Below are 27,741 nucleotides of genomic sequence, written 5' to 3' on the forward strand. Positions count from 1 at the left end.
TCCCCCAGCTTCGCATATGGTCCCCCCTCCAAGCCAGGGGCAATTTCTGAGCATTTAGCAAGGAGTAACCCCTGAGTGTCACAGGGTGTGGCCCAAAAATCAAAGAAGAAAATAAATAAGGGGGGGGGGGGAACTTCTCAAGACCAGGTAAGAGTATAGGTAGGTTCTACACATCTGCATAAGGCTAGCTCAGGATTGGTCCCCAACATCACATATGGTTTCCTGGGAATCACCAGGAAGGATCCGTAAAAACAGAGGCAGAAGTCATGAGGATGAATGAATGTGGACCCAAAATTTTGTTTTTGTTTTTTTTGTCCCACACCTGGTGGTGCCCTGGGGTTACTCCTGGCTGTCTGCTCAGAAATAGCTCCTGGCAGGCATGGGGGACCATATGGGACTCCGGGATTTGAACCAACCACCTTTGGTCCTAGATCGGCTGCTTGCAAGGCAAACACCGCTGTGCTATCTCTCCAGGTCCCCAAATTTAAAAGAATAAACAAATTTTTTTTTCCAGTCAAGGGCAGGCAAACCAAACTTGGTATGCAAGAGCCCCAGGTTTTATCATAGTGGCACAGGGTCCTTAGGTATTACCACAAAACACACTGCTTGGGCCCGGAGAGATAGCATGGAGGTAAGGCGTTTGCCTTTCATGCAGAAGGTCATCGGTTCGAATCCCGGTGTCCCATATGGTCCCCCGTGCCTGCCAGGAGCAATTTCTGAGCATGGAGCCAGGAATAACCCCTGAGCACTGCCGGGTGTGATCCAAAAACCACAAAACAAACAAACAAACAAACAAACAAACAAAAAAAACACACTGCTTGATGTAGTCTCTCAAAGATATAAAGTCCAAGATAATCAACATGCTGAAAGCAGCAAAACAAAAGAAAAACATGCTCATTTAATCACTTCTTTTATTTTGGTTTTGGGGCCACACCCGGCAGCACTCAGGGGCTCAGGGGTTACAGAAATCACTCCTGGCAGGCACAGGGACCATATGGGATGCTGGGATTGGAACCACTTTTGGTCCTGGGTTAGCCTCTTGCTAGATACCACTGTGCTATCTCTCCCACTCCTCCTTTAATCACTTCTTTTTTTTTTAAAGCCAGTCAAATTGAGCAGTGGGGGGGGGGGGTTATATACCATTTAATCACTTTAATTTTTAGTAAACTAGCTTTAAAGAATTTTCCCTTGGGACCAGAGAGATAGCACAGCAGTAGGTGTTTGCCTTGCACATGGCCAGCCCGCCAGGCAACTCCAGATCGCCAGGCAACTCCAGATAGAACTGGAACTGGGTTCGATACCCAGCAACCCATAGAGTTCCCAGAGCCTGCTAGGAGCTCGTGCAGAGCCAGTAGTAATCCCTGAGTGCTGCTGGGTGTGGCCCAAAAACAAACAAAAATCCAAATCTTTCTGTGCTTTCCTTTATCTAAGACTTACTTTCATAGGGCTGTTCTTTTTTTTTTTTTTTTTTTTTTTTTTTGGTTTTTGGGTCACACCCGGCAGCACTCAGGGATTACTCCTGGCTCTATGCTCAGAAATCACTCCTGGCAGGCGCGGGGGACCATATGGGTGCCGGGATTCGAACCGATGACCTTCTGCATGAAAGGCAAACCCCTTACCTCCATGCTATCTCTCCGGCCCCCCATAGGGCTGTTCTTAACAGCTTCTCAGCCTTTTGGCTAAGATCAAGTGCATATGGCTGTTCTTGGTAAGATCATATATAGCCAGAGTTCAATCTACTGCCTAGCAAGAGTTCCATATGAATCACAGCAAGGATTACTGGCACATTAAAAACAACATGAATGAAGATGAAAATCAGCACTGGTGATGTGGCTCAAGGATAAAGCACAGGCAGACAAGCCTGAGACCTAGATACCATCCCAGGCACACCCCTCTTCCCCAGAAACCATTCCCCCAACCCCAGAAAAAGAAAGAAAATCATCAACCAACGCTTCAAAATGCTGAGTCACTCCAAATTTTGCTGAAAAACACACCTTTCCGCTTCTTCGTTTTATTTTCTTTACACGGACTATCTCTTGGTGAGTTATTGTTACTTGGAGCCGTCAAATCAATTCCTAGCAAACTATAAAGTTTCTTCCTATCTGGAGCAGGGAAGTGTTTCTCAATGAGTGACTGCAACACTCCTCTGTGGAGGGAGAAAAAGTGACAATTACAAACTTGGCTTTACAAATAACTGGTATACAAAGCCTAACAGAAATATTTCTCAAATATAAATGACACAATTCAGAAAAAACTTAATTCTGTAGGTCACCAAGATATTACATGATGTCAAGACCATAAAAATTTATTTTTGTTTTGTTTTTTTTGGGTCACACCTGGCAGCGCTCAGGGGTTACTCCTGGCTCTACACTCAGAAATCACTCCCGGCAGGCTCGGGGGACCATATGGGATGCTGGGATTCGAACCACCATCCTTCTGCATGCAAGGCAAATGCCTTACCTCCGTGCTATCTCTCCAGCTCAAGACCATAAGAAATTTTTATTGCCGAGTAGCTACATTAAAAAGTAAAAAGGGGGGGCTGGGAAGGTGGCACTAGAGGTAAGGTGTCTGCCTTGCAAGCGCTAGCGTAGGATGGACCGCGGTTCGATCCCACAGTGTCCCATATGGTCCCCCCAAGCCAGGGGCGATTTCTGAGTGCATAGCCAGGAGTAACTCCTGAGCGTCAAATGGGTGTGGCCCAAAAACAAACAAAAAAAAGTAAAAAGGGGGGCTGGCGTGGTGGCGCTAGAGGTGTCTGCCTTGCCAGCGCTAGCCTAGGACGGACCGCAGTTCGATCCCCCTGCGTCCCATATGGTCCCCCAAACCAGGAGCGACTTCTGAGCGCATAGCCAGGAGTAACCCCTGAGCGTCACCGGGTGTGGCCCAAAAACCAAAAAAAAAAAAAGTAAAAAGGGGGAGGTAGAGTAGTGGCACATCAGTATGGCATTTGCCTTGCACACTGCTGGACCTAGGACAGACCATGGTTCAATCCCCCAGTGTCCCATATGGTCACCCTAGAGCGATTTCTGAGCGCATGCCAGGAGTAACTGGAGTGTCACTGGGTGTGGCCCAAAAAGCAAATAAATAAAAAAAAAAAATAAAAAAAAAGAAAAGAAAAAAGGAAAATAAATAAAGGGCCTGGAGAGATAGCACAGCAGTGGGGTGTTAGGGCGTTTGCCCTGCAAGCAATCGACCCAGAACCAAAGGTGGTTCGAATCCCGGCATCCATATGGTCCCCTGTGCCTGCCAGGAGTGATTTCTGAGCAGAGAGCCAGGAGTAACCCCTGGGTGCCATCGGGTGTGGCCCAAAATCAACAACAACAAGAACAACAAAATAATAATAATAATAATAATACTAAGCTAAAAAGTAAAAAAAGTAAAAAGGGCCAGAGCAATAGCACAGTGGGAAGAGGCTTGCCTTACATGCGACTAACCCGAGCTTACCAGGGACAATTCCTGAGCGAAGAGCCAAGGTGTTCCCTGAATGCCGGAAGGTATGGGCCAAAAAAAAGAACCCATATAATAATGATTTATTTTATAGTATATTTTACTTATTTCAATATATTACTTGAAAGTGTTATTATCCAATTTACATTTTTTTGGGGGGGCCACATCCCTACATTATATTTTTCAACAAAACATCTCATTTTAGGCTAATCACTGCCCCTTCTCATAAGCTACATGTTATTAGTGAAAATTATCATAAACAAAAACATTCTAGATGATACTAATTGGCAAATGCATGTTTTGCTTTTATAGTAATTATCAATTATATTAATCTAAAAACAGCTATTTGAATGATTTCTCTAAAATTGCAACATGACAATTTTACCACTGGAGTTAGAATAGAATATTCCATGATTGTCTCCCATTTTTGTTGATTAGATATTTCTTTTTTTTTTTTTTTTGGTTTTTGGGCCACACCCGTTTGACACTCAGGGGTTACTCCTGGCTATGTGCTCAGAAATCGCCCCTGGCTTGGGGGGACTATATGGGATGCCGGGGGATCGAACCGCGGTCCGTTCCCTGGCTAGCGCTTGTAAGGCAGACACCTTAACTCTAGCGCCACCTTCCCGGCCCCTGATTAGATATTTCTAAACTTTAGTAAACCACTCTCCTTCTGATAACTGATAAATTAAAATTCACAATTCACGGGGCCAGAGAGATAGCATGGAGGTAAGGCGTTTGCCTTTCATGGTTCAAATCCCGGCATCCCATATGTCCCCTGAGCCTGCCAGGGGCGATTTCTGAGCCTAGAGCCAGGAGTAATCTCTGAGCACTGTCGGGTGTGACCCAAACTACCCCCCTCCAAAAAAAATCACAATTCACAAAACTGAAATCAAATTGTTACATAATTCTAAATTGTACATGATCGAAAGAAATTCAAGCCTTTTTTTTAGTTCAAATAATATGTATGATATTGTCAAAATGTTTAACGTTTTTTTCAGTACTGCTCTATTCGCAACAGAATTATTATGGAAAAAATTCACAGAATTATAAAATCTAATTCCAAATAAACTTTAAAAGGTGGTATTAATAACAATCTTGTCTTGAAAAAATCTAAGTGAAAGCTAAAATAACATTACTTGGCAGTTGAAACAAAATCATTCAATTCTCCTCCACCCTCTTCCAAGGCTTCTAATGTCCTCGCTTCTCCTGTGGACTGCAGACCAATTACAACACACTGGGGGTGAAAAACAACAACAACATATAAATATGCATAATAAAATGATGCATGTATTCCTTTTCTTTTTTGTGGGGTGAAACATCACACCTAGTCAACTTAGCTAGCTCAGTGCTCCTTCCCAGAAGGACCAGGGACCAAGGAGGCCTGCATCCTGTACAGCTCCTGTCCTTGCTCCAACTGTAGCTTCTTTTTAAAGACACAAGAATAAATAGCTGTTTTAAAGGCTTCAGGGTGGGGGAAGGGGAAGAGAAAAGGGGAGAGGATAGCAGGAGAGGGAGAGAGAAGGGCTAGTGAACGTTTTTCATGAAGAGATCTGGTTCCATTCCTCACACCATATGGTCCTCTGAGCATAGCCAGATGTTGCCCAAAAGCAAAAAACAAAAGTAATAGGGCTTCCCACAAGAATAACAATCTACTTTCCAATGGGTTGGGAAGACAGTAAGATACTTGCTCAGGGGACCACATGCTGGAACTGAAACTGGCCAAGGGCCAGTCAAGTGGTCCTAAATATGCATTTTTATGGGGTCAAGGTCTACCTTAAAGCTACTGAGCATTTGCTGCATGTGTAGATTCTGTGGTTGATCCCTGGCACTACTGGGTATAGCCCTACTGCAAGGGCAAAGATTGCCAAGAGTGGACTTTGAGATCATTGGGTATTGTTTGGGAGGCTGAAAAAAAAAGTATTTTTCAGGGGCCAGAGCAGTGGCACAGCAGTAGGGTGTTTGCCTTGCACGCACTAACCTAGGAATGACCACGGTTAGATCCTCCAGCATCCCATATGGTTCCCCAAGCCAGGGGTGATTTCTGAGCACATAGCCAGGAGTAACCCAAGTGTCACCAGGTGTGGCCCCCAAAAAAAAAAAAAAAAAAAAAAAAAAAAGGAAAGTATTTTTGTTTTTTTTTTTTTTTTTTTTGGTTTTTGGGTCACACCTGGCAGTGCTCAGGGGTTATTCCTGGCTCCAGGCTCAGAAATTGCTCCTGGCAGGCACAGGGGACCATATGGGGCGCCGGGATTCGAACCGATGACCTCCTGCATGAAAGGCAAACGCCTTACCTCCATGCTATCTCTCCGGCCCGGAAAGTATTTTTCAAGGGCCAAAGCGATAGCACAGCGGTAGTGCTTTTGTTTGCCTTGCACAGGGCCAATTCCGGTTCAATTCCTAGCATCCCATATGGTCCCCTGAGCCTGCCAGGAGCAACTCCTGAGCACAGAGCCAGGAGTAACCCGGTGCTGCCAGGTGTGAACCAAAAATAAAAAAAGTACTTTACAGGTTTTTGTTTTTTTTTTTGGTTTTTTGGTTTTTGACCTCCTGCATGAAAGGCAAACGCCTTACCTCCATGCTATCTCTCCGGCCCCTGGTTTTTGGTTTTTGGGCCACACCCGGCAGTGCTCAGGGGTTACTCCTGACTGTCTGCTCAGAAATAGCTCCTGGCAGGCACGGGGGACCATATGGGACACCGGGATTTGAACCAACCACCTTAGGTCCTGGATTGGCTGCTTGCAAGGCAAACATCACTGTGCTATCTCTCCGGGCCCTACAGTTTGTTTTTTTGGGCCACACCCGTTTGATGCTCAGGGGTTACTCCTGGCTAAGCACTCAGAAATTGCCGCTGCTGGAACGCCCTTGGCTAGCGCTTGCAAGGCAGATACCTTACCTCTAGCGCCACCTCGCCGGCCTCTTATTTTCAAGTTTTTCCTAATAATTTCACCATTATCTTTTAAAAAGTGAAAATGTCTCTACACCCAAAGAACTGAAGAAAAAGAGATTGTCTGTTCAACTAACCTTTCCATTCTTGATTTCCTCTCGAGCTAGTTGCACAACTCTCTTCACTTTAGATGCTATGCACAGATACTTGAAAAATCGCTGGTGAGCGGACCAGAACTGGCCCCACATGGACTTCTTCATGCGCTGCTCAGCATCAATGAGATCTGCAGCCTGCTGAAACCGTTCTCTAGCAATGACCCACTGAAAAGAGGAGCACAGTGAGTTCAGGCATTTGACTTTGACTACGAATTATAAATACAGAAGTGATCTGGCCGATTCTATACCAAGAGTTAGGTTCAGTATCATGCAACATTCACTTGAGGAAGCAAATCCAGACCTTTCAAATCCTTTTACAAATGCTCATATTGGGGCCAGAGAAAAGAGTAGAGTGGAGAGGGTGCTTGTCTTGCACACAGCCAACCTAGTTTCAATGCCTGGCATACCATCACCCAAGCACCATAAGGAGTAACCCGAAAATAGCCAGTGTGGTTCCAAAACAAAACAAAACAAAACAAAATAAGAATGCTCATGCTTAGATTTCAAACTCTTTTTTTTTTTTTTTGGTTTTTGGGCCACACCCGGTGGTGTTCAGGGTTTACTCAGGGTTTACTCCTGGCTGTCTGCTCAGAAATAGCTCCTGGCAGGCACGGGGGGGGAGGGGACGAACCATATGGGACACCGGGATTCGAACCAACCACCTTTGGTCTTGGATCGGCTGCTTGCAAGGCAAAAGCCGCTGTGCTATCTCTCCGGGCCCAGATTTCAAACTCTTCATTTAGTTATTGAAGTCACTTTTGGAAGGCTAATGCTAGGAGTTCAAAAACTAGAATCCTAGAAAAATTACCTAATAAATGAAAAACTTAAGAAATCCGGAAATGGGCCGGAGAGATAGCATGGAGGTAGGGTGTTTGCCTTGCATGCATAAGGATGGTGGTTTGAATTCCAGCATCCCATAGGGTCCCCTGAGCCTGTCAGGAGTGATTCCTGAGGGCAGAGCCAGGAATAAACCCTGAGCGCTGCCGGGTGCGAGCCAGTGATGTTTGCCTTGCAAGCAGCCAATCCAGGACCTAACAAAAAAAAGAATAAAAAGAAAAAGGAAAGAAACTTGGAACCTGGGGCAGGGAAGGTGGCGCTAGAGGTAAGGTGTCTGCCTTGCAAGCGCTAGCCAAGAAGGACCTCGGTTCGATCCACCGGTGTCCCATATGGTCCCCCCAAGCCAGGGGCGATTTCTGAGTGCATAGCCAGGAGTAACCCCTGAGTGTCAAACGGGTGTGGCCCAAAAACCAAAAAAAAAAAAAAAGAAACTTGGAACCGGGGGCCGGAGTGATAGCAGAACAGTAGGGTGTTTGCCTTACATGTGGCGAACCCAGGACAGATCCAAGTTTGATCCCGGCATTCCACAGGGAACCCCAAGCCTGCTTTCTGAGCACAGAGCCAGGAGTAACCCGAGCGCCACCAGGTGTGGCCCCCAAAATAAAAAAATTTAAAATAATAAAGAAATTTGGAGCCAAAAGAGTAATTAATCTAATTTTATAATATTACTATACTCCTGCAGATTGAGAATTGCCCCAGACAAAATGGATGCACTATCAGTAATATCAAATAGCACTAGAAATGAAGAAACGGACCGCTCACCAGCTTAACTGCTTTGTTATACATTTTAACATAGCTCTGAGAAAGAAGAACTTCCTCAATCTTGAAGGTCACTCCAGTGAAGCTCAGCTGCCGTGCTATGTACATCCCTCTAAGTTTCATATCCATTGCGACTATTTCCATGGCACCCACACCCCTGAATGAAGTTGAAACACACAGTAGCAAGCATTAAATATAGCAGCGCTTCGGTAGTTAGGAATAACACTTATTTTCGATGATTATGGAAAAAGTGTGCGCTGTAGGTTCTGTTACCTCCGTTCAACTGCTTGGATAAAATCACTGAATTCTCGAAATGGAGTTCCCTCACCCCATATTCCAAGGCGGTTCATGTAGGCCATGTTTCTTGGTTCAGAAGCACCTGGAACAGCCCAAAAGAATTAAAGCTGAAAATAAAGTTAATGTTTGGGGCCCAAGAGAAAGCACAGTGGTAGGGGGCATTTGCCTCGCACGTGGTCGACCCGGTATGGGTGTTCCCGGCATCCCATATGGTTCCCAAGCCTGCCAAGCGCAATTTTTTTTTTGTGTCACACCCAGTGGTGCTCAGGGGTTACTCCTGGCTGTCTGCTCAGAAATAACTCCTGGCAGACACTGGGGACCATATGAGATACAGGGATTCGAACCAACCACCTTTGGTCCTAGATCAGCTGCTTGCAAGGCAAAAGCTGCTGTGGTATCTCTCCAGGCCCCAACCAAGTACGATTTCTGAGCAGAGCTAGAACCCCTGAACGATGGTACATTACACCTGCTTTGCAGGCAGTCAACCCAGGTTCAATTCCCAGCATCCCATATGGCCCCCATGCTGGCCAGAAATCATTTCTGAGCACAGAGCACAGATCACTACTGGGTGTGGCCCAGAAGACCAAAAAAAAAAAGTATCTGTGCCAGGTCCTGACAACAGGTACATACTAGGAAAGTCCCCTACGCACGATCTTCTCTAAGAGACGGGGGTCTGGGCCACACCCACAGGCACTTAGGGATCACTCCTAAGGATGCTAAAGAAACCGTAGGCGGTGCTGGGGTCTTTATCGGGCACCAAGTCCAATTCCCACGGTACTATCTCTCTGGGATTACTTACTTTCGACTTTTGGGCTTCATTTGCCCTGGCAGACTCCGGGCTTACTCCCGGTTCATTGCTCATGGGTCATTTCTGCCAGTGCCTGGGGGAACTATGTGCAGTGCAATGGAGAGGGCCTGGACCCGCTTCCTACAAGGCAAGCATCTTGTATAGGTAGCTCTAGTCCACAAAGGAAGGTTTTATATAATAACAATGGTTTGTAGAGCAGACCATCTACCTCAATACACTTGATTCCGTGTACTTGCTCATGACACACCACCAAAAGTCCAGTTTCCACCACCTAAATTAACCCGCCTTTACCAAATACCCTTCCCTCTTGGTAACTCACCAGTGGCACTAGCATAAACAACTCGGGCTTTTGGCAATTTGTTCTGAAGCTCCAAAACTGCTAAGCCTGTTTTGGTTGGCTTTGAAGAACCAACAGGACATAAATTTTTTGCTTTGTGACATTCATCAAACACTATCTGTGAGCAATGAGTCAAGGATCACATCACATCAGCAGTCAGTATCTCCACTCTTTTAGAAGCGTTGGCTTCCAATGTCATAGGAAAGGTCCCCTGGGTGGTAGAGTTAATAGCCGGGTGTCAGCTTACAGAAGTGTCTAATGGTGACTTTCATGACAACCTGCAGTGGGATGCTGCTGCAAATAAGCAGAGTGTTCACTGATTGAAGCACATACCCAGCTGCCACACAGGACATATCACAGTCACCTGGGAGTCACTTTTAAGACACAAATACAAAATAAAGCCTTAAGTACACTTCTCTACTTCATCCGCTATATTCCTGGGCTTCAGTGGCATCCACAGGTGATCTAAACCTAACATCAGATACATACAAATGGTCTGTTCTGGGGTGATGCCTGCTGGTGTTCGAGGGCTCTTCCTGACTCCGGGCAGTATTCGGGAAAACCAAACATGGTGTTATGGATGGAACCAAGTCACTGGCAAGTGTGCCTAACCTGAGTCTCTGTCCAGCACCAGATACACCCTGAACAGAAATGGGGAAAAGGACCGGGGGTGAGAAGGACTGCCCATGCCACAGATAATCCTGGAAGAGACTCTAAGTAGAAGCATGCTGGGTAGCCAACATTTTTGGGGGGTGGGGGTGGGGATCACATCAAGCAGTGCTCAGGGGTTCCTTCTGGCTCTACACTCAGAAATCGCTTCTGGCAGGCTCAGGGAACCATATGGGATGCCAGGATTTGAACCACCAAACGCCTTACCTCCATGCTATCTCTTCGGTCCCTGGATGGCCAACTTAACCATCATTTCAAAGACAGAAATTCTCTACTGCAAGTCGTTGCCATGTAAAGAAAGATGCAATATGCGGAGCCAGAGAGATAGTATGGAGGTAAGGCATTTGTCTTGCACGCAGAAGGATGGTGGTTCAAATCCCGGCATCCCATATGGTCCCCCGGGCCTGCCAGGAGCAATGTCTAAGCATACAACCAGGAGAAACCCTTGAGTGCTGGCGGGTGTGACCCAAAAACAAACAAGCAAACACAAATAAAGATGCAATATAACTCTCTAAAAGGAAGCTACTATTCAGCATTGACCCACATATTAATATTTCTCTAAAGCAGGAGCCAAGGTAGTAGCTTCCTGTGACAAAGACAATGAAAAACCACTTCTGCACTACTCAGACTCCTTTATTCCAAATGGTCATTATCTTTCTTTAGTTTCCGAGTCTTCAAAAAATAAACAAGTATTTGTTGCAAAGGATACAACTCCATCGAAGTCATCGCCACACCAGTGCAGCAGTTGTTTCAATCTAGTTTTGTATTTACCACCAGACTGACTTTCACCAATCAGGGAAGAATAGGTAGCAAAAATAACACCTTTTTTCACACTTCCATTGTGTTTTGAAGATATTTTTCCATATTTAAACTAAAAAAAGAAAAAAGGAAGTTTAATATGCTTTTCTCTCTAAAATATTTATCCTACCCACACTCGCATGGCAAGAAACACCCAGACTATGATAATCTTCTAGAAAGTCGAGGCCCCGAAGATCATTCACCAACTACGTATGTATTCACACACACACATTTGCATATACACAGACTCATGTATAATATTAATTCATTAAAGATCAAGTTTTTGTTTTTTTTTTTTTTTGGTTTTTTGGGCCACACCCGTTTGACGCTCAGGGGTTACTCCTGGCTATGTGCTCAGAAATCGCCCCTGGCTTGGGGAGACCATATGGGACGCCGGGGGATCGAACCATGGTCCTTCCTTGGCTAGCGCTTGCAAGGCAGACACCTTACCTCCAGCGCCACCTACCCGGCCCCAAAGATCAAGTTTTGATCTATTTCAAGTCTTATCTCCAAAGAAAAACACTAAACCAGGCTCTGTCCTCTGTGGAAAACACCAGTATTCATTGTGTTCTACATGCAATATTGAAAGGTTCTAACAGGGGGCCGGGCGGTGGCGCTGGAGGTAAGGTGCCTGCCTTGCCTGCGCTGGCCTAGGACGGACCGCGGTTCGATCCCCCGGCATCCCATATGGTCCCCCAAGCCAGGAGCGACTTCTGAGTGCATAGCCAGGAGTAACCCCTGAGCGTCACCGGGTGTGGCCCAAAAAACCAAAAAAAAAAAAAAAAAAAAGAAAGGTTCTAACAGTTAATGTGTCTTTCCTAAATTACAATATTACAAAAACATTTCTTTTTTTTTTGTTTGTTTGTTTTTGGGCCACACCCGGTTGACGCTCAGGGGTTACTCCTGGCTATGCGCTCAGAATTCGCTCCTGGCTTGGGGGACCATATGGGACACCGGGGGATCGAACCTTGGTCCATCCAAGGCTAGCGCAGGCAAGGCAGGCACCTTACCTCTAGTGCCACCGCCCGGCCCCTTTTTTTGTTTGTTTTTGTTTTTGGGCCACACCCGGTGGTGCTTAGGGGTTACTCCTGATTTATCTTCTCAGAATAGCTCCTGGCAGGCACAGGGACCATATGGGACACAGGGATTCAAACCAACCACCTTAGGTCCTGGATCTGCTGCTTGCAAGGCAAACGCCACTGTGCTATCTCTCCGGCCCCTCAAAAACATTTCTACATGTAATATTAATAGTCATTCACATGACTTTATCTGCCAGTAAATCCCCACACAAAGCCTTTGGTGAGCAGGAAATACTCTGAATTTAGGGCTTTCACTGACTTATTTCCAAAGGACAAGCAATGAGAAAATTAAAGGAGCTTCACCTGTGCACTCTCATTTTTTTTTGTTTTGTTTTTTTTTTTTGGGGGGCCACACCCATTTGATGCTCAGGGGTTACTCCTGGCTAAGCGCTCAGAAATTGCCCCTGACTTGAGGGGATTATATCGGATGCTGGTGAATGGAACCACGGTCCTTCCTTGGCTAGAGCTTGCAAGGCAGACACCTTACCTCTAGTGCCATCTCACCGGCCCCACTCTCCTCATTTTTAACTCCAAAATTCTGATTGCAGAGCTACTATCTCTTCTTTCTACCTGAGATAGTCCATTTGCTAAGTGGATTATCTTTTTTTGTTTTTGTTTTTTTGGGCCACACCCAGTGACGCTGCTCAGGGGTTACTCCCGGCTATGCGCTCAGAAGTCACTCCTGGCTTGGGGGACCATATGGGATGCCAGGGGATCGAACGAACCGTGGTCCATCCTAGGCTAGCACTGGCAAGGCAGACACCTTACCTCTAGTGCCACCACGCCGGCCCCTAAGTGGATTATCTTATTCAGCTTGGGGCATGAGGGGGTGGGCACTTTGAGTAGCGAGGACAGGGCCACAAGGTAGGAGGGAGCAAATGAGGAGGGGGTACATACATACCCCGCCCATCCCAGTACCTTGAGACCTTTCCTTGATGCACTGCAGCTCCTTTCCAGGATCCCTGCACAGCACAGCTCAGGGTATGTGGAGTTTTTGCTTGGATTTTCTTTTTGGACCACACTAAGTGATGCACAAGGGTTACTCTGGCCTCAATACTCAGGAATTACTCCAACACAGTGTTTGGGGGACTTTACAGAGTGACCAAGATTGAACCCAGGTCAGCAGCAACCATGGTTAAGTGCCCTACCCACTGTATTATCACTTCAGCCCTATGCATTTTCTACCTTTCGTTTTTTGGGGGCCACACCTAGCAGTGTTCAGAGGATCATATAGGATGCCAGGGATAGAACCAGGGTTGGCCACTTGCAAGGCAAGTTTCCTACCCACTGTACTATCTTTCTGTCCCTCTGTATCTGATATATTTATGGGCACTTTTCTCTCTCAGGAATTAGTCCTGAGTCTCTACCACATCTGAAGCTCGTTTACAGAATTGTTTTGACCAGGCATAGGCACATAAAAATCCACTGACTTGGGGCCGGAGAGATAGCATGGAGGTAAGGCGTTTTTTGCCTTTCATGCAGGAGGTCATCGGTTCGAATCCCGGTGCCCCATATGGTCCGTCCGAACCGTGTCCGTGTCCCGTCCCCCCCCCCCCCCCCCCCGTGCCTGCCAGGAGCAATTTCTGAGCCAGGAGCCAGGAATAACCCCTGAGCACTGCTGGGTGTGACCCAAAAACCACACACACACATACAAAAAAAATCCACTGATTCTCTAGATATCCCAATTTCCTGGGGGATTTGTTCCAGACCCCACCACCACACTGTAACAAAATCCATGATCCTCAAGGATTTTCTCTAAACTACTTATAATAACTAAGACAACATAATGCTATATAATTATACTGTATTGTTTAGAAAATAAATGACAAGAATAAAGTGTCTCTGTGTTCAATGCAGATACAACTGTTACAAACCTAAGCTGATAAATCAGCTGACTCTGAATCCATGAGGACAGATGGTCAGATACACAAAACCTCAACCAGTCCTCTGTACACAGATACTGGCTGGCATGCTCTTGTGCACAATCCCTGCTTTCTCTCCAGCATGACAGTCAGAGGCATTTCACCCAGAAAAAAGTTACTTTGCAAACAAAAATAACAGAGAAAACACTCCACAGCAAAAACCAACTCTATTTTATTGGATACGATATGCTCCACTTGGCCAAGTATTAAATGTAGTAATTCACAAACAGTAAACTAGCACTCCAGGCTTCCTGCGAAATGCCTTATTAGATCATCATTAACAATCCAACAGAGTGGGGCCAGAGAGAAAGCATGAAGGTAAGGTGTTTGCCTTGCACGCAGGACAGTGGTTCAAATCCCAACATCCCATATGGTCCCCGAGCCTGCCAGGAGCAATTTCTGAGCCTACAGTCAGGAGTGACCCCTGAGCGCTGCGGGGTGTGACCCCAAAAAATAAATAAACCAATCCAACAGAGTAAAACTATTATTCACACCGAAGATGAATTACTAGTTACTGAAGAACTGAATCCCAGTTTTCATACCTTATTTAATGAATGGACCGAAATGTTCTTCGCCCCAATATCCCTCAAATCTCTTTCAGCATCATATTTTAAATCATTGGAAACACTGAACCTGTCATGCAAAAGAAAAACACGTATTAAATTCTTACTCCATTATCTTACTAATACCAAGCTTTGACAGCTGAAAACAAAGCAAACAAAACCTACTAAAACTCATATCCAGAGAATGAAGTAATTTACTCATAGATGGAAATGTCCACACCCCGCCCAAAGCACTCACCATAACGCTCTTTTTCTACTCAGCAAGTAATTTTCGTAGATGATTCCTGCTATGGTCCTTCCTTTACCTACACCTGCACCATCTCCGATTAAGAAGCCAGCACGATCTCCATTAGGCAGGAAAGTTTCATGTTGCTTTAAAAAAAAAGGTAATTTCAAAATGACTTCAAGATATCTTCTATGTATTATGACAAGTCACTCTAATACAGTTTCAACATATGACCGATTTTGATCTCGGGCCAAACCCAGTGGTTCTAAGGGCTTACACTTGACGCTACACTCTGGGATCACTCCTGGTGATATTTAGGGAACTAGACAGTGAGCTGGAGATCAAACCACATTAGTTGAGGCAAAGAAGTGCCAGGAGTGAACACGGGGCCAGGAGTAAGCCCTGGAGACCACTGGGTAAAAAGCCCCGAAAGTAACAAAATAAAAATGAGTATAATTGACACTGTCAGAAAAGCTGGCTCAAAGACTGGAAAGCCAGTACGGGGGAAGATCCAAACCTTGCACACAGCCATCCCAGGTTTTCCCCAAGCCCACACAGATCTGATTAAGGAGCACAGACCAGGAATAAGTCCTGAACACAGCCAGGTACAGACTAAAATCCAAAGGAAAAGTTGGAAAAATACCCAACACAGAATAATATCACTGCTTATTAAATAAGTAGCCAATACTGTGGATTTTCAAACATTTTCTAGCTTTCTAGAGAGTAGGGGTAGGGAATGGAGGTTAGAGGGACATACAACAGTGAATAGACTTTGGACCAGTTAAGAGTACAAGATTCAGGGGCCGGCGAGGTGGCGCTAGAGGTAAGGTGTCTGCCTTGCAAGCGCTAGCCAAGGAAAGACCGTGGTTTGATCCCCCAGCGTCCCATATGGTCCCCCCAAGCCAGGGGCAATTTCTGAGCGCTTAGCCAGGAGTAACCCCTGAGCATCAAACAGGTGTGGCCCGAAAAAACAACAACAACAAAAAAAACAAGATTCAAATGTGTCAGGCCAGGGTTGAAAGCCAGCACTACAAAAAAATAAAATATGGGGCTGAAGCAGTGGCGCAGGGCATAAGATGTCTTTCTGCGTTGTACACACTAGTCTAAGACTGACCGTGGTTCTATCCGCCTAGCGCCCCATATGGTTCCCCAAGCCAGGGGCGATTTCTGAGCACATAGCCAAGAGTAACCCTTGAGCATCACCAGATGTGGCCCCAAAACCAATAAATTATTTAATTAATTAAATAGCTGTAGCATATCTGGATGTATAAATGTTTGTGATCTATATATGCATGCCTATAGGTTAGGCGCCCAGTAATGTAGCCATGTTAAAAGATCTACTTCGTAAATGTTAGGTTTAGGCCACACCCAGAAAAATCTCAGGAATTACTCCTGGAGGACTCAAGAAACCAGATGGGATGCTGAGTATCAAGCCCAGGTCAGTCATGTGAAAGTCAAACACCCTACCGGTTTCACTACTGCACTGGCCCATACTACTTTAACAATTTTTTGGGGGGGGTCACACCCGGCAGTGCTCAGGGGTTACTCCTGGCTCTACACTCAGTAATCACTCCTGGCAGGCTCAGGGACCATAAGGGATGCCGGGATTCGAATCTCCATCCTTCTACATGCACGGCAAACGCTTTACCTCCATGCTATCTCGCCGGCCCCTACTTTAAAATCTTAAAAGCAATTCTCAGTGAATACAAAAAAAAAAAAAAAGATGCATTCACATTCACTAAAAATCCACTCCCTGGGATTGGCGCGGGGGCGCTAGAGGTAAGGTGTCTGTCTGCCTTGCCCAGCGCTAGCCTAGGACGGACCGCGGTTCGATCCCCCGGCATCCCATATGGTCCCCCAAGCCAGTAGCGACTTCTGAGTGCATAGCCAGGAGTAACTCCTGAGCGTTCCGGGTATGACCCAAAAACCAAAAAAAAAAAAAAAAAATACACTCCCCACATTTGTATTAACCTTTTATTTTCTAGTACATAAACTCTTAAAAACCACATTTACAAGTTACTCATGCAAGATGTATCCTTATGATTATATAGACTAAAATTCAAAGATAAATCTTTATGTAGTTATGAAATATTGCTTACCTGGGCTGCATACGTAATTGCCTCAAGCTGTAATGCTGATAACCAGCCATTATCAATGGTTTCTTCGGAAATAGATGTTTTATACCAAACATCAGGAGGTGTGACACTAGATAAAGAACTAGTTTCCACCACAGCGTCTGGGTGGCGTAGGCCAATTTTTACTAAAAAGAAATTTTAAAATATTTGAGGTTAATTACTCTAATAATTTCATTTTATTATCATTTATCATAACAGCAAAAATGAATTTTAACTGGTCCAAAAACCAAAAAAAAAATCCATATTAAGAAGCTCATTTGTGGGGCCGGAGAGATAGCATGGAGGTAAGGCGTTTGCCTTTCATGCAGGAGGTCATCGGTTCGAATCCCGGCGCCCCATATGGTCCCCTGTGCCTGCCAGGAGCAATTTCTGAGCCTGGAGCCAGGAATAACCCCTGAGCACTGCCAGGTGTGACCCAAAAACCAAAAAAAAAAAAAAAAAAAAAGAAGCTCATTTGTTGGGGCCAGAGAGATAGCACAGCAGTGTTTGCCTTGCAAGCAGCCAATCCAGGACCCAAGGTGGTAGGTTCGAATCCCGGCGTCCTCCGTGCCTGCCAGGAGCTATTTCTAAGCAGATAACCAGGAGTAACCCCTGAGCACCGCCAGGAGTGGCCCAAAAACCAAAAAAAGGAAGAAAAAAAGAAGAAAAAATGCTCAGAAATCGCTCCTGGCAGACTCGAGGGACCATGTGGGATGCCAGGATTCAAACCACCAACCTTCTGCATGCAAGGCAAACGCACTGCCTCCATGCTCTCTCTCTGGCCCCTCAATCATACATTTCAACCAGTGAAACATTTGCAATATTACCATCGTAAAACATCTTTTGAAGAAAACCTTGGCTATCAAAATTTACAACAAGACTTTCTAGACATGATTATGATTTGGGAGGGGGCACACCCAGTGACGCTCAGTACTCTGGCTACAAGCTCAGAAATGGCTTCAGGCTTGGGGGACCATATGAGATGCTGAGGATCAAACCGAGGTCCATCCTAGATTAGCGCTTGCAAGGCAAGCCCTACTGCTTGTGCCACCGCTCTGGCCCCATGACTATGAATTTTAAAAAGCACTAACTCAAAAATGTAACACCAGGCCGGAGAGATAGCACAGTGGTGTTTGCCTTGCAAGCAGCCGATCCAGGACCTAAGGTTCGAATCCCAGCGTCCCATATGGTCCCCTGTGCTTGCCAGGAGCTATTTCTAAGCAGATAGCCAGGAGTAACCCCTGAGCACCGCCAGGTGTGACCCAAAAACCAAAAAAAAAAAAAAAAAGTGTAACATGAAGAGTTTATTTCTTTTGCTTGTTTGTTTTGTATTAGGGCCATACCCAATGGCACTCAGGAGTTACACCTGGCTCTGTGCTCAGAAATTGCTCCTGGCAGGTTCGGGGACCATATGGGATGCTGTTGGATTGAACTTGGGTCCATTCCAGGTTGGCCGCATGCAAGGCACACCCCCTACTGCTGTGCTATTGCTCTGGCACCAGACCATGAAGAGTTTTAAAAAGTTTTGTTTTGTTTTGCATGGGAAGGGTGGTTAAGTCACACTCAGCTATGCTCAGACCATATCGACCATGTTCAATACAAAGTATCAAACCAGAGTCTGAACTGTGCAAGGAAAACGGTTTTACCCTGCACTATCTAGATGGTTAGCAAATTCTTAAATACATTAAATATTTTCTAACTTCCAATGGCATCAAATGTCTAAAAAAAGCTACAGAAAACTGGTTTCACATGGGGCTGGAGTGATAGCACAGCGGTAAGCGCTCGCCTTACACTCAGCTGATCCAGAACTGACCGAAGTTGGATCCCCCCTCTCCCCCGGCATCCCATATGGTCCCCGAGCCAGGAGAGATTTCTGCGTACATAGCAAGGACTAACACCTGAGCATCACCGGGTATGACCCAAAATAAAAACAAAAACAAAAACTGGTGTCCTATAGATAAAGCAATATTGTACATTAAATAAGCCATAAAACAATTTATAAAAAAGCAAGCAGTAGGGGCCAGATAGCATCAAGGTAAAGTGTTTGCCTTGCATGCAGAAGGACGGTGGTTTGAATCCCGGGATCCCCTATGGTCCCCTGAGTCTGTCAGGAGCGATTTCTGAGCATAGAGCCAGGAGTTACCCTAAGCGCTGCCGGGTGTGACCCAAAAACCAAACACCAAAAAAAAAAAAGGCAAGCAGTAATCTACATTTAATTGTGAATGAATTCTAGTTACTTTTCAGTTCCAAGGATTAAATCCATAGCACTAACTGGACTTAGATGTTATGGGGGGGGACTCTCATTAAGTGACAGCCAAAGTCCCATCTCCAGGTTTTTTTTTTTTTTTTTTTTTGGTTTTTGGGCCACACCCTGTGACGCTCAGGGGTTACTCCTGGCTATGCGCTCAGAAATTGCTCCTGGCTTCTTGGGGGACCATATGGGACGCCGGGGGATCGAACCGCGGTCCGTCCTAGGCAGCGCAGGCAAGGCAGGCACCTTACCTCCAGCGCCACCGCCCGGCCCCCCATCTCCAGGTTTACAAAGACAAAGAGATGGGTCAAAGGACTGGCACTCATGCTCTTCTGCACGTACAAATCCTGATATTAGTCCTGGAGGGAAAAGGTCTCTCAAGGCCCATCAAGAGCAACAACCCCAAACACTGGCAGGTCTGGCCCAAAACTCAGACACTAAATAAGTAACTCATCAGGGAAATTTTCATGTAGATAATTTTGAAGATTATTAAAATTTATTACAGGGGCCAGACAGATAGTACAGTGGGTAGAGAACTTGCCTTGCACACAGCCAATAAGATTCAATTCCCCAGCATCCCACATGACTCCAAAGCAAGGGTAGGAGTGACTGTGAGTAGAGTTAGGAGTAACTCCTAAACACAGATGGTGTGCGTTTGCCTTGCAAGCAGCCGATCCAGGACCAAAGGTACTTGGTTCGAATCCTGGTGTCCCATAGGGTCCCCCGTGCCTGCCAGGAGCTATTTCTGAGCAGACAGCCAGGAGTAACCCCTGAACACCGCCGGGTGTGGCCCAAAAACCAAAAACCTATTACAAGGGCTGGAACAATAGCACAGCGGTAGGGTGATTGCCAAGCAGACAGGCAATTTGGGACATCGGGTTCAATTCCTGGCATCCCAAAGGTCCCCTGAGCCCAAGCCTACCAGGAGTCAGGATTTCTGAACACAGAGCTAGGAGTAATCCCTGAGCACGGTTGGGCGTGACCCAAAAACAAGAAAACAAACAAACAAAAAAACTATTACAAAACTAAAATCTATTACAAAGGGCTTGGAGTTAGCTCAAAGAGGACAAATTAAATGTTTTTCAGGCAGGACTGGTTTCAATGCCAAGCAATAAACCAGATGCAGCACAAAAAACTGACATGGGGAGGGGGGAGCTATGACAAAGCTCAAAACTGTTGACTCCTGGGGCCAGAGTGGTGGCGCAAGAGTTAGGGCGGTTGCCTTGCATGTGCTAACCTAGGGCGAACCATGATTCAATCCTCTGGCATTCCATATGGTTCCCCAAGCCCGGAGCAATTTCTCAGCGCATAGCCAGGAGTAACCCAAGCATCACTGGGTGTGCCCCCCCCCCAAAAAAAATTGTTGACTCCTGAAATATCCAACACTGATAGGTTATAACAGACAACAGTGTGTACAGGAAAGTTACCAACAGGAACTAGTAAAAGTATCATGAATTTAAAAAAAAAAAAAAAGTATCATGAATTTAGGGGCCGGTGAGGTGGCACTAGAGGTAAGGTGTCTGCCTTGCAAGCGCTAGCCAAGGAAGGACCGTGGTTCTATCCCCCAGCGTCCCATATGGTCCCCCCAAGCCAGGGGCAATTTCTGAGCACTTGGCCAGGAGTAACCCCTGATCATCAAATGGGTGTAGCCCGAAAACCAAAAACAAAAGGATCGTAAATTTGACAAATCCCAAAAACCTACATTTTATGGGCATATACTCTGCGTAGGTTTCTGCATGCCCCATTTCTTCCTCATCTTCTTCTTCTGGTTCATCATCTTCTTTCACAACAGGAACTTTCTATAACAAAAGTGCATATCATTTCTCAGTAGATCTTAGAAACCCAAGAAACTAACAGCAAACTCTTCTATAGGAAAAGACCATCATCTTCAGTCTTGAAGAAAAGGTGACATACCGAACTTTAATATTCACAAAAATATTCCCAAAAATCGAAATCTGGGGCCCACTTCATGACTTTTGCTTCTTTTCTAGTGACAACCACAAACCATTACCATCCAGTCCCTAATTATCACCCCCAGCAGGAGGTTGAAGATAGGACAGAAGATCGACCTTGTGCTGCAGGCTTCAATCCTGGACTCAACCCACATCATACCGACACCCACACTTTCTGAGGTTTACTTACTGAATGCACACACACCTGGACTCAACGCATCTCTCCCTTCCCCTTTCCCCTTCTCTAACACACACACAAACCAAATAACATGCTTCCTGAGGTTTACTTATTGAACGAACACGAACACACACACACACACACCTATTACCAAATGCCATGCTTCCTGAGGTTTATGTAACACCCACACATCCGCTACTAAATATGCATCCTGAGGTTTCTTTACAGAAGAACCCCCTGCCCACAGTGCTCTCCCCTTGTGTCTGATCACAGTTCCCACATCAGTATTGGGCTCAGGAAATAAGTCACAAGGCTGAAGTGAACAACTTTGCACAAGGAGTCCTGGGTTCAAGCTTCGATGCCTCCTACCCAGTATAGCACAAGCACACACAAAAATATCAGTCTCTCTCTCTTTTTTTTTTTTTTTTGTATCAGTCAGTCTTTTTTTTTTTTTTTCTGTTTTTTTGGGTTTTTTTTGGCTACACCCAGCGGTGCTCAGGGGTTACTCCTGGCTGTCTGCTCAGAAATAGCTCCTGGCAGGCACGGGGGACCATATGGGACACCGGGATTCAAACCAACTACCTTAGGTCCTGGATCAGCTGCTTGCAAGGCAAACGCCGCTGTGCTATCTCTCTGGGCCCGGTATCAGTCTTAACAAAGCTCACTGACTCTGAGCCAGAGATAGTAAACATGCTAGACACATGTTACGGATGCAAGCACCCATGTTTGATTCCCTTTGGTTTCCCAACAGTTTATGCAGCTAGGGCTGGAGAGGGGGGACAGTGGGAGGTACATTTGGCTTACACATGGTTGACCCGAGTTCCCTCCTCAGCATCTCAGAGGATCTCCTGAGCACCACCCGGAGTAACCCTGGAGAATTGTGCCCCACCAGAAGTTCAGGTAAGAGGGAACCCAACCTTTCTTCCACACACAAATGAGACATGTTTAGAAGACTTCTAGTCAAATGTGCTTTGTTGAAGAACTATAGAGAAATGCCTTCTGAAACTCACCATGGTTGGGGAAAAACTCCTCATCTTCATGTCGTTTATCCATATTCTTGCTACTTCTTTATTGGATGACTCCTTTTTTACTGTACCATTGCTTACATCAGCTGAGGGGAAAGTCAATGAACATTTTAGAACAAATTCTATCTCTATTCCCAACTTTAACCTGACCACTTCCAGGTGTGGCCTAAAATACAAAACTAAATAAATAAAAATAAAAATTTCAGGGACCACAGCAGTGGCACAAGCAGTAGGGCGTTTGCCTTGCATGCACTACCCTAGGATGGACAGCAGTTCAATACCCCAGCATTCCATACAGTCTCCCAAGCCAGGAGTAATTTCTGAGCGCATAGCCAGAAGTAACCCCTGAGAATCACAGGGTGTGGCACCAAAAGGAAAAAAAAAACGTTTCAATACAGTGGGGCCAGAACAAAAGCACAATAGCCAGAAATGGTACTTGCACTCAACCAACCCAGGTTCAATTGCCAGAATTCCATATGGTCCCCTGAACTTGGCCAGGAGTAACCCTTGAATGGCACCAGGTGACAAAACAAACACACACAATATTTTCTTTTCTTTTCTTTCTTTTTTTTGTTTTTGGGTCACACACGGCAGCACTCAGGGGTTACTCCTGGCTCTACACTCAGAAATCGCCTCTGGCAGGCTCAGGGGACCATATGGGATGCCGGGATTTGAACCACCATCCTTCTGCATGCAAGGCAAAAAAATGTCTTACCTACATGCTATCTCTCCGGACCCACAAAATATTTTCAATAAAGTTTCCCCCTTTATAAACCAAAAAAACAACCTGTTTATCACTAACTTAAATTGTGATAAAGGGTGAAAATATTCAAAGCTATCTGTCTGGGTCCAGAGCAATAGCACAGCAAGGAAGGTATTTGCCTTGCACGCGGTCATCCTGGGTTCGATCCCCAACATTCAATATGGTTCTGAACCCTAAGTCTGTCAGGAATAATTTCTGAGTATAGAGCCAAGAGTAACCCCTGCAGGGTCTAGCAATGCAGTGTGCCGCCCACGCCCCCAAAACTGTCTATATAAAGAAACAATGCTGTGTTGAAATATGCTGAGGCCAGAGCAATAGTTCAATGACCGGGTTCAATCCCCAGCATCCCATAGGGCCCCCTGAGCCTGCCAGGAGTGATTCCTGAGCATTGCTAGGTCTGTTTCCCTACCACCACCACCACCACCATCACCACACATTAACATTTCTTCAGCCAGGGTGCTACTGGTGAACAAGAAAGACTCACTGGCTGCGGTGGCCACTGGCGGAGCAATGTTGGCAGGGGGCTTGAGCTTCATGAGCTCATTCAGGCTGCTGTTCTTCAGCAGGTCCTTCAGCTGAACCTGTTCTTTGGAAGGTGCCGAGGTCATGGCATTCCGCATGGCTGGTGTGGAGACGGAAGGCCGTGTGCTGGCTGTGGTCTGAATGAACTTGGTTAAAGTGATGGTTTGCCGATTTGTTGTCGCAGGTGGGGTTTTGGTCATTACAATGGTAGAGCCCAAGGTTGGAAGCTGATTTATCTGATTGAGCACAAAAGTTGTAGTAGATGGAGGCTGCTGTTAGCAAAGAAAAACACATGTCATACCACTGAGAAATATTTTCCTCTTTGATTCCAAGTACTATGAACAATACACAGTCTGAAATCCTTCTCTCTCCCACAAAACACTGACGCTTCTTCATTTGGGGGGGGGGGGGTCACACTTAGTGATGCTCAGGGGCTACTCCTGGCTCTGTGTTCAAAAATCGCTCCTTGCAGGCACAGGGGGACCATATGGAATGCCAGGATTTGAACCACCATCCGTCCTTGATTGGCCACTTGCAAGGCTGTGCTATCTCTCCGGCCCCGTTTCTTCATTGTTCATAAAACACGATGGCCATAAACTATAAGGTTGAAACTTCACTGTGAAAGAAAATGGGCCGAAGAGATATAGCAGTGGGAAGGGCACTTGCCTGGCATGTAGCCAAACCAGTTTCGATCCCCTGCATCCCATGATTCCGAATACTGCTAGGAGGGATTCCCCGAGTGCAGGAATAAGCCCTGATCCCCACCAAGTGTTACTAGTATGATCTTTTATATAACAAATGATGCCAGCAAACACCAAAATAGATCATCTAAAGCAAATAATATAAGAACACTTCAAGGCGAGGACTATGCACTTTTTTTTGTTTTTTTTTTTGGTTTTTGGGTCACACCCGGTGGTGCTCAGGGGTTACTCCTGGCTGATTCAGGACCTAAGGTGGTTGGTTCAAATCCCGGTGTCCCATATGGTCCCCCGTGCCTGCCAGGAGCTATTTCTGAGCAGACAGCCAGGAGTAACCCCTGAGCACTGCCGGGTGTGGCCCAAAAACAAAAACAAAAAACAAAAAACAAAAAACAAAAAAAGAAACTGAAGAGAAGAATAAAAGTATTTCCAGGGGCCGGAGAGATAGCATGGAGGTAAGGCGTTTGCCTTGCATGCAGATGGTTGGTGGTTCGAATCCCCGCATCCCATATGGTCCCCCGTGCCTGCCAGGAGCAATTTCTGAGCGTAGAGCCAGGAGTAGTAACCCCTGAGCGCTGCTGGGTGTGACCCAAAAACCAAAACAAACAAAAAAAGTATCACTAAATATTACCAGGACTGGCACCCACGACTCCTAAGCAATACTAGGAGGCCTCAAAAAATTCATCAAAGAGGCCGGATAGCGAAGTGGTAGGGCGTTTGCCTTAGACACTAAGGACAGTGGTTCGAATCCCTGCCAGGGGCGATTTCTGAGCATAGAGCCAGGAGTAACCCCTTAGCGCTGCCGGGTGTGACCCAAAAACCAAAAAAAAAAAAAATCAATGGAGAAAGAAAGTATTCTAGAGACTATATGAGTGCTCAGAAGACCATGCAGAGCCGCACTGAATCCAGGCCATGAGCATGTGAAGTATGGGCCCTCGTCCTCTTGGTTATATCTCTCAAGCCCAAGTCATTGGGCTTTTCTGGGGAGTGAGAAGGAAAAACATTCAAGCGGGGCTTAGAGGGCATGGGGAGGGGCCACTCCAGGGATAGCTGGACAATATGGCTCAATGCTGGGGCTCAAGAGTGGTTGGGAGGGGCCGGGCAGTGGCGCTGGAGGTAAGGTGCCTGCCTTGCCTGCGCTAGCCTAGGACGGACCGAGGTTCGATCCCCCGGCGTCCCATATGGTCCCCCAAGCCAGGAGCGACTTCTGAGCGCATAGCCAGGAGTAACCCCTGAGCGTCACCGGGTGTGGCCCAAAAACCAAAAAAAAAAAAAAAAAAAGAGTGGTTGGGAATTAATATCAAGGTCCTGTCCTATCTGGAGGTGCTGAGGGCCAAGCAGTGCCAGTGATCGAATAAGGGACGGACCTCACACAGATAAGATAGGGAGGGAACCATCCCCCATAACATATCCTCCCAATGCCACTGAAAATGACGGAACAAAAGAATTGTTCATTATTTTGATGAAGTTAACTAGAAGAGTGAAAAGTGTACAGAGCAGATGAAATGGAATAAGAATGGGGCAGGGCTGGGGCCGGAGAGATAGCATGGAGGTAAGGCGTTTGCCTCTCATGCAAAAGGTTATCAGTTCGAATCCCGGCGTCCCATATGGTCCCCTGTGCTTGCCAGGAGCGATTTCTGAGTATGGAGCCAGGAGTAACTCCTGAGCACTGCCGGGTGAGACCCAAAAAAAAAAAAAAAAAAAAAAAAAAAAAAAAGAATGGGGCAGGAGAATATATCTGTTTCAGGGGCCTGAACGATGATAGCACAGCAGACAGGGCATTTGGTTTGCACGTGGCCAACCTGGGTTGGATCCCTGGCATCCCATATGGTCCTCTAAGCCTGCCAGAAGTAATTTCTGGGCACAGAGCCAGGAGTAACCCCTGAGCACCATTGGGTGTGGCCAAAAAGAAATAAAGACCAGCCTCAGAACGAAGGCTGCAGCTCAAGAGCAGAACACTTGCCTTGCCCGTGCAAGGTGTAAGCTTGAACCTCAGCCAATTCATTGACAATGTCAAATCTAAGTTAAGTGACACTTACCCTGACATTTAAGAGTGCTGAAGTTGGTACCGTCTCTGGTTCTTGTTTAACAGGAACTGCTGCTTCAGTCTCCAAGCCTAGTTCTATTGTACTAAGTGGTACTGACTTGAGACAAAACATAAGAGAAAAAAATAATGATGGCAACGAACTGTTTCAAGAAAAAAGATAGAACTATTTTCTCACAACAAAAGAAAGTTAAACTGAAGGCAAAATCACTGATAACAGCTACTTAGTAAGGAATAATTGCAAGCATGATCTTAAAAATTGTTTTCCTGGGGCTGGAGAGATAGCATGGAGGTAAGGCGTTTGCCTTTCATGCAGGAGGTCATCGGTTCGAATCCCGGCGTCCCATATGGTCCCCTGTGCCTGCCAGGAGCAATTTCTGAGCCTGGAGCCAGGAATAACCCCTGAGCACTGCCGGGTGTGACCCAAAAACCAAAAAACAAACAAACAAAAAAAAATTGTTTTCCTTGCAGACAGTGGACCCAAGAAGGCCCCTGTTTCCCAGCATCCCCATATGGTCCCTCGAGCCTAAATTAACTTGGTGTTTTTCCTTTTTTTTTTTTTTTGCAGGGAGTGAGTAGGCGGGTGGCCATCAACACCTGGCTCTGGGGCTGGAGAGATAGCACAGTGGTGTTTGCCTTGCAAGCAGCCGATGCAGGACCTAAGGTGGCTGGTTCGAATCCCAGTGTCCCATATGGTCCCCTGTGCCTGCCAGGAGCTATTTCTGAGCAGATAGCCATGAGTAACCCCTGAGCACTGCAGGGTGTGACCCAAAAACCACAAAAAAAGAAAAAAAAAAGTTTGAGGACCCCTGGTTTGGACATACAGATGAGGAGGAAGAATCCAGTTTTGAAGGATTTTAACCTTTGTGATTTAGTTTGATTACCTGTTAAGCTATGGTTTTCTGCATTTTATTTAAAGTTTTAAAGTTATTGCTGCTAGCTTACAGTTTTTCTTTAGCAATAAATATTGAAAAACATTTATCCAGGGGCCGGAGAGATAGCATGGAGGTAAGGCATTTGCCTTGCCTGCAGGATGGTGGGTGGTTTGAATCCCAGCATCTCACATGGTCCCCCGAGCCTGCCGGGGGCAATTTCTGAGCATAGAGCCAGGAGTAGCCCCTGAGCGCTGCCAGGTGTGACCCAAAAACAAAAAAACAAAACAACAACAACAACAAAATTTATCCTACTGATTCCTCAATTACTGTATTTGTTTTGGGTATATATCTTTATTTTTGAAATTTACCAGTGGCTGCTGCATTTTCCACCTCGTCTTATACTCGAGTCTTCCCAGTCTTCTCAGTTTTTAGGGTAAAATTAGGGGGGATCGGCTTATACTCAAGAATAGGTCTGACCTTTAAAAAAATTCAGTATTGGACCCGGAGAGATAGCACAGCGCTGTTTGCATTGCAA

The 27,741-nt window shown here is 45.9% G+C and overlaps 1 protein-coding gene across 1 annotated transcript in view; it reads right to left on the bottom strand.

Annotated features, from left to right (window-relative positions):
• The window catches only part of SBNO1 (strawberry notch homolog 1), a 57,408-nt gene that overhangs the window by 17,482 nt on the left and 12,185 nt on the right, over positions 1 to 27,741 (bottom strand). Inside the window, exons 3-16 of the mRNA XM_049769186.1 lie at positions 26,327 to 26,431; positions 23,552 to 23,861; positions 22,290 to 22,390; positions 20,852 to 20,948; positions 16,884 to 17,044; positions 14,797 to 14,930; positions 14,538 to 14,628; positions 10,906 to 11,067; positions 9,510 to 9,645; positions 8,359 to 8,464; positions 8,089 to 8,242; positions 6,472 to 6,654; positions 4,587 to 4,684; positions 1,995 to 2,146 (exon numbers count right to left, since the gene is read on the bottom strand). Of these exons, the coding sequence (XP_049625143.1) occupies positions 1,995 to 2,146; positions 4,587 to 4,684; positions 6,472 to 6,654; positions 8,089 to 8,242; positions 8,359 to 8,464; positions 9,510 to 9,645; positions 10,906 to 11,067; positions 14,538 to 14,628; positions 14,797 to 14,930; positions 16,884 to 17,044; positions 20,852 to 20,948; positions 22,290 to 22,390; positions 23,552 to 23,861; positions 26,327 to 26,431 (1,990 nt within the window). The remainder of the gene's footprint in view (positions 1 to 1,994; positions 2,147 to 4,586; positions 4,685 to 6,471; positions 6,655 to 8,088; positions 8,243 to 8,358; positions 8,465 to 9,509; positions 9,646 to 10,905; positions 11,068 to 14,537; positions 14,629 to 14,796; positions 14,931 to 16,883; positions 17,045 to 20,851; positions 20,949 to 22,289; positions 22,391 to 23,551; positions 23,862 to 26,326; positions 26,432 to 27,741) is intronic.

Source organism: Suncus etruscus, chromosome 2 (assembly GCF_024139225.1).
Source record: "Suncus etruscus isolate mSunEtr1 chromosome 2, mSunEtr1.pri.cur, whole genome shotgun sequence".
NCBI lineage: Eukaryota > Metazoa > Chordata > Mammalia > Eulipotyphla > Soricidae > Suncus > Suncus etruscus.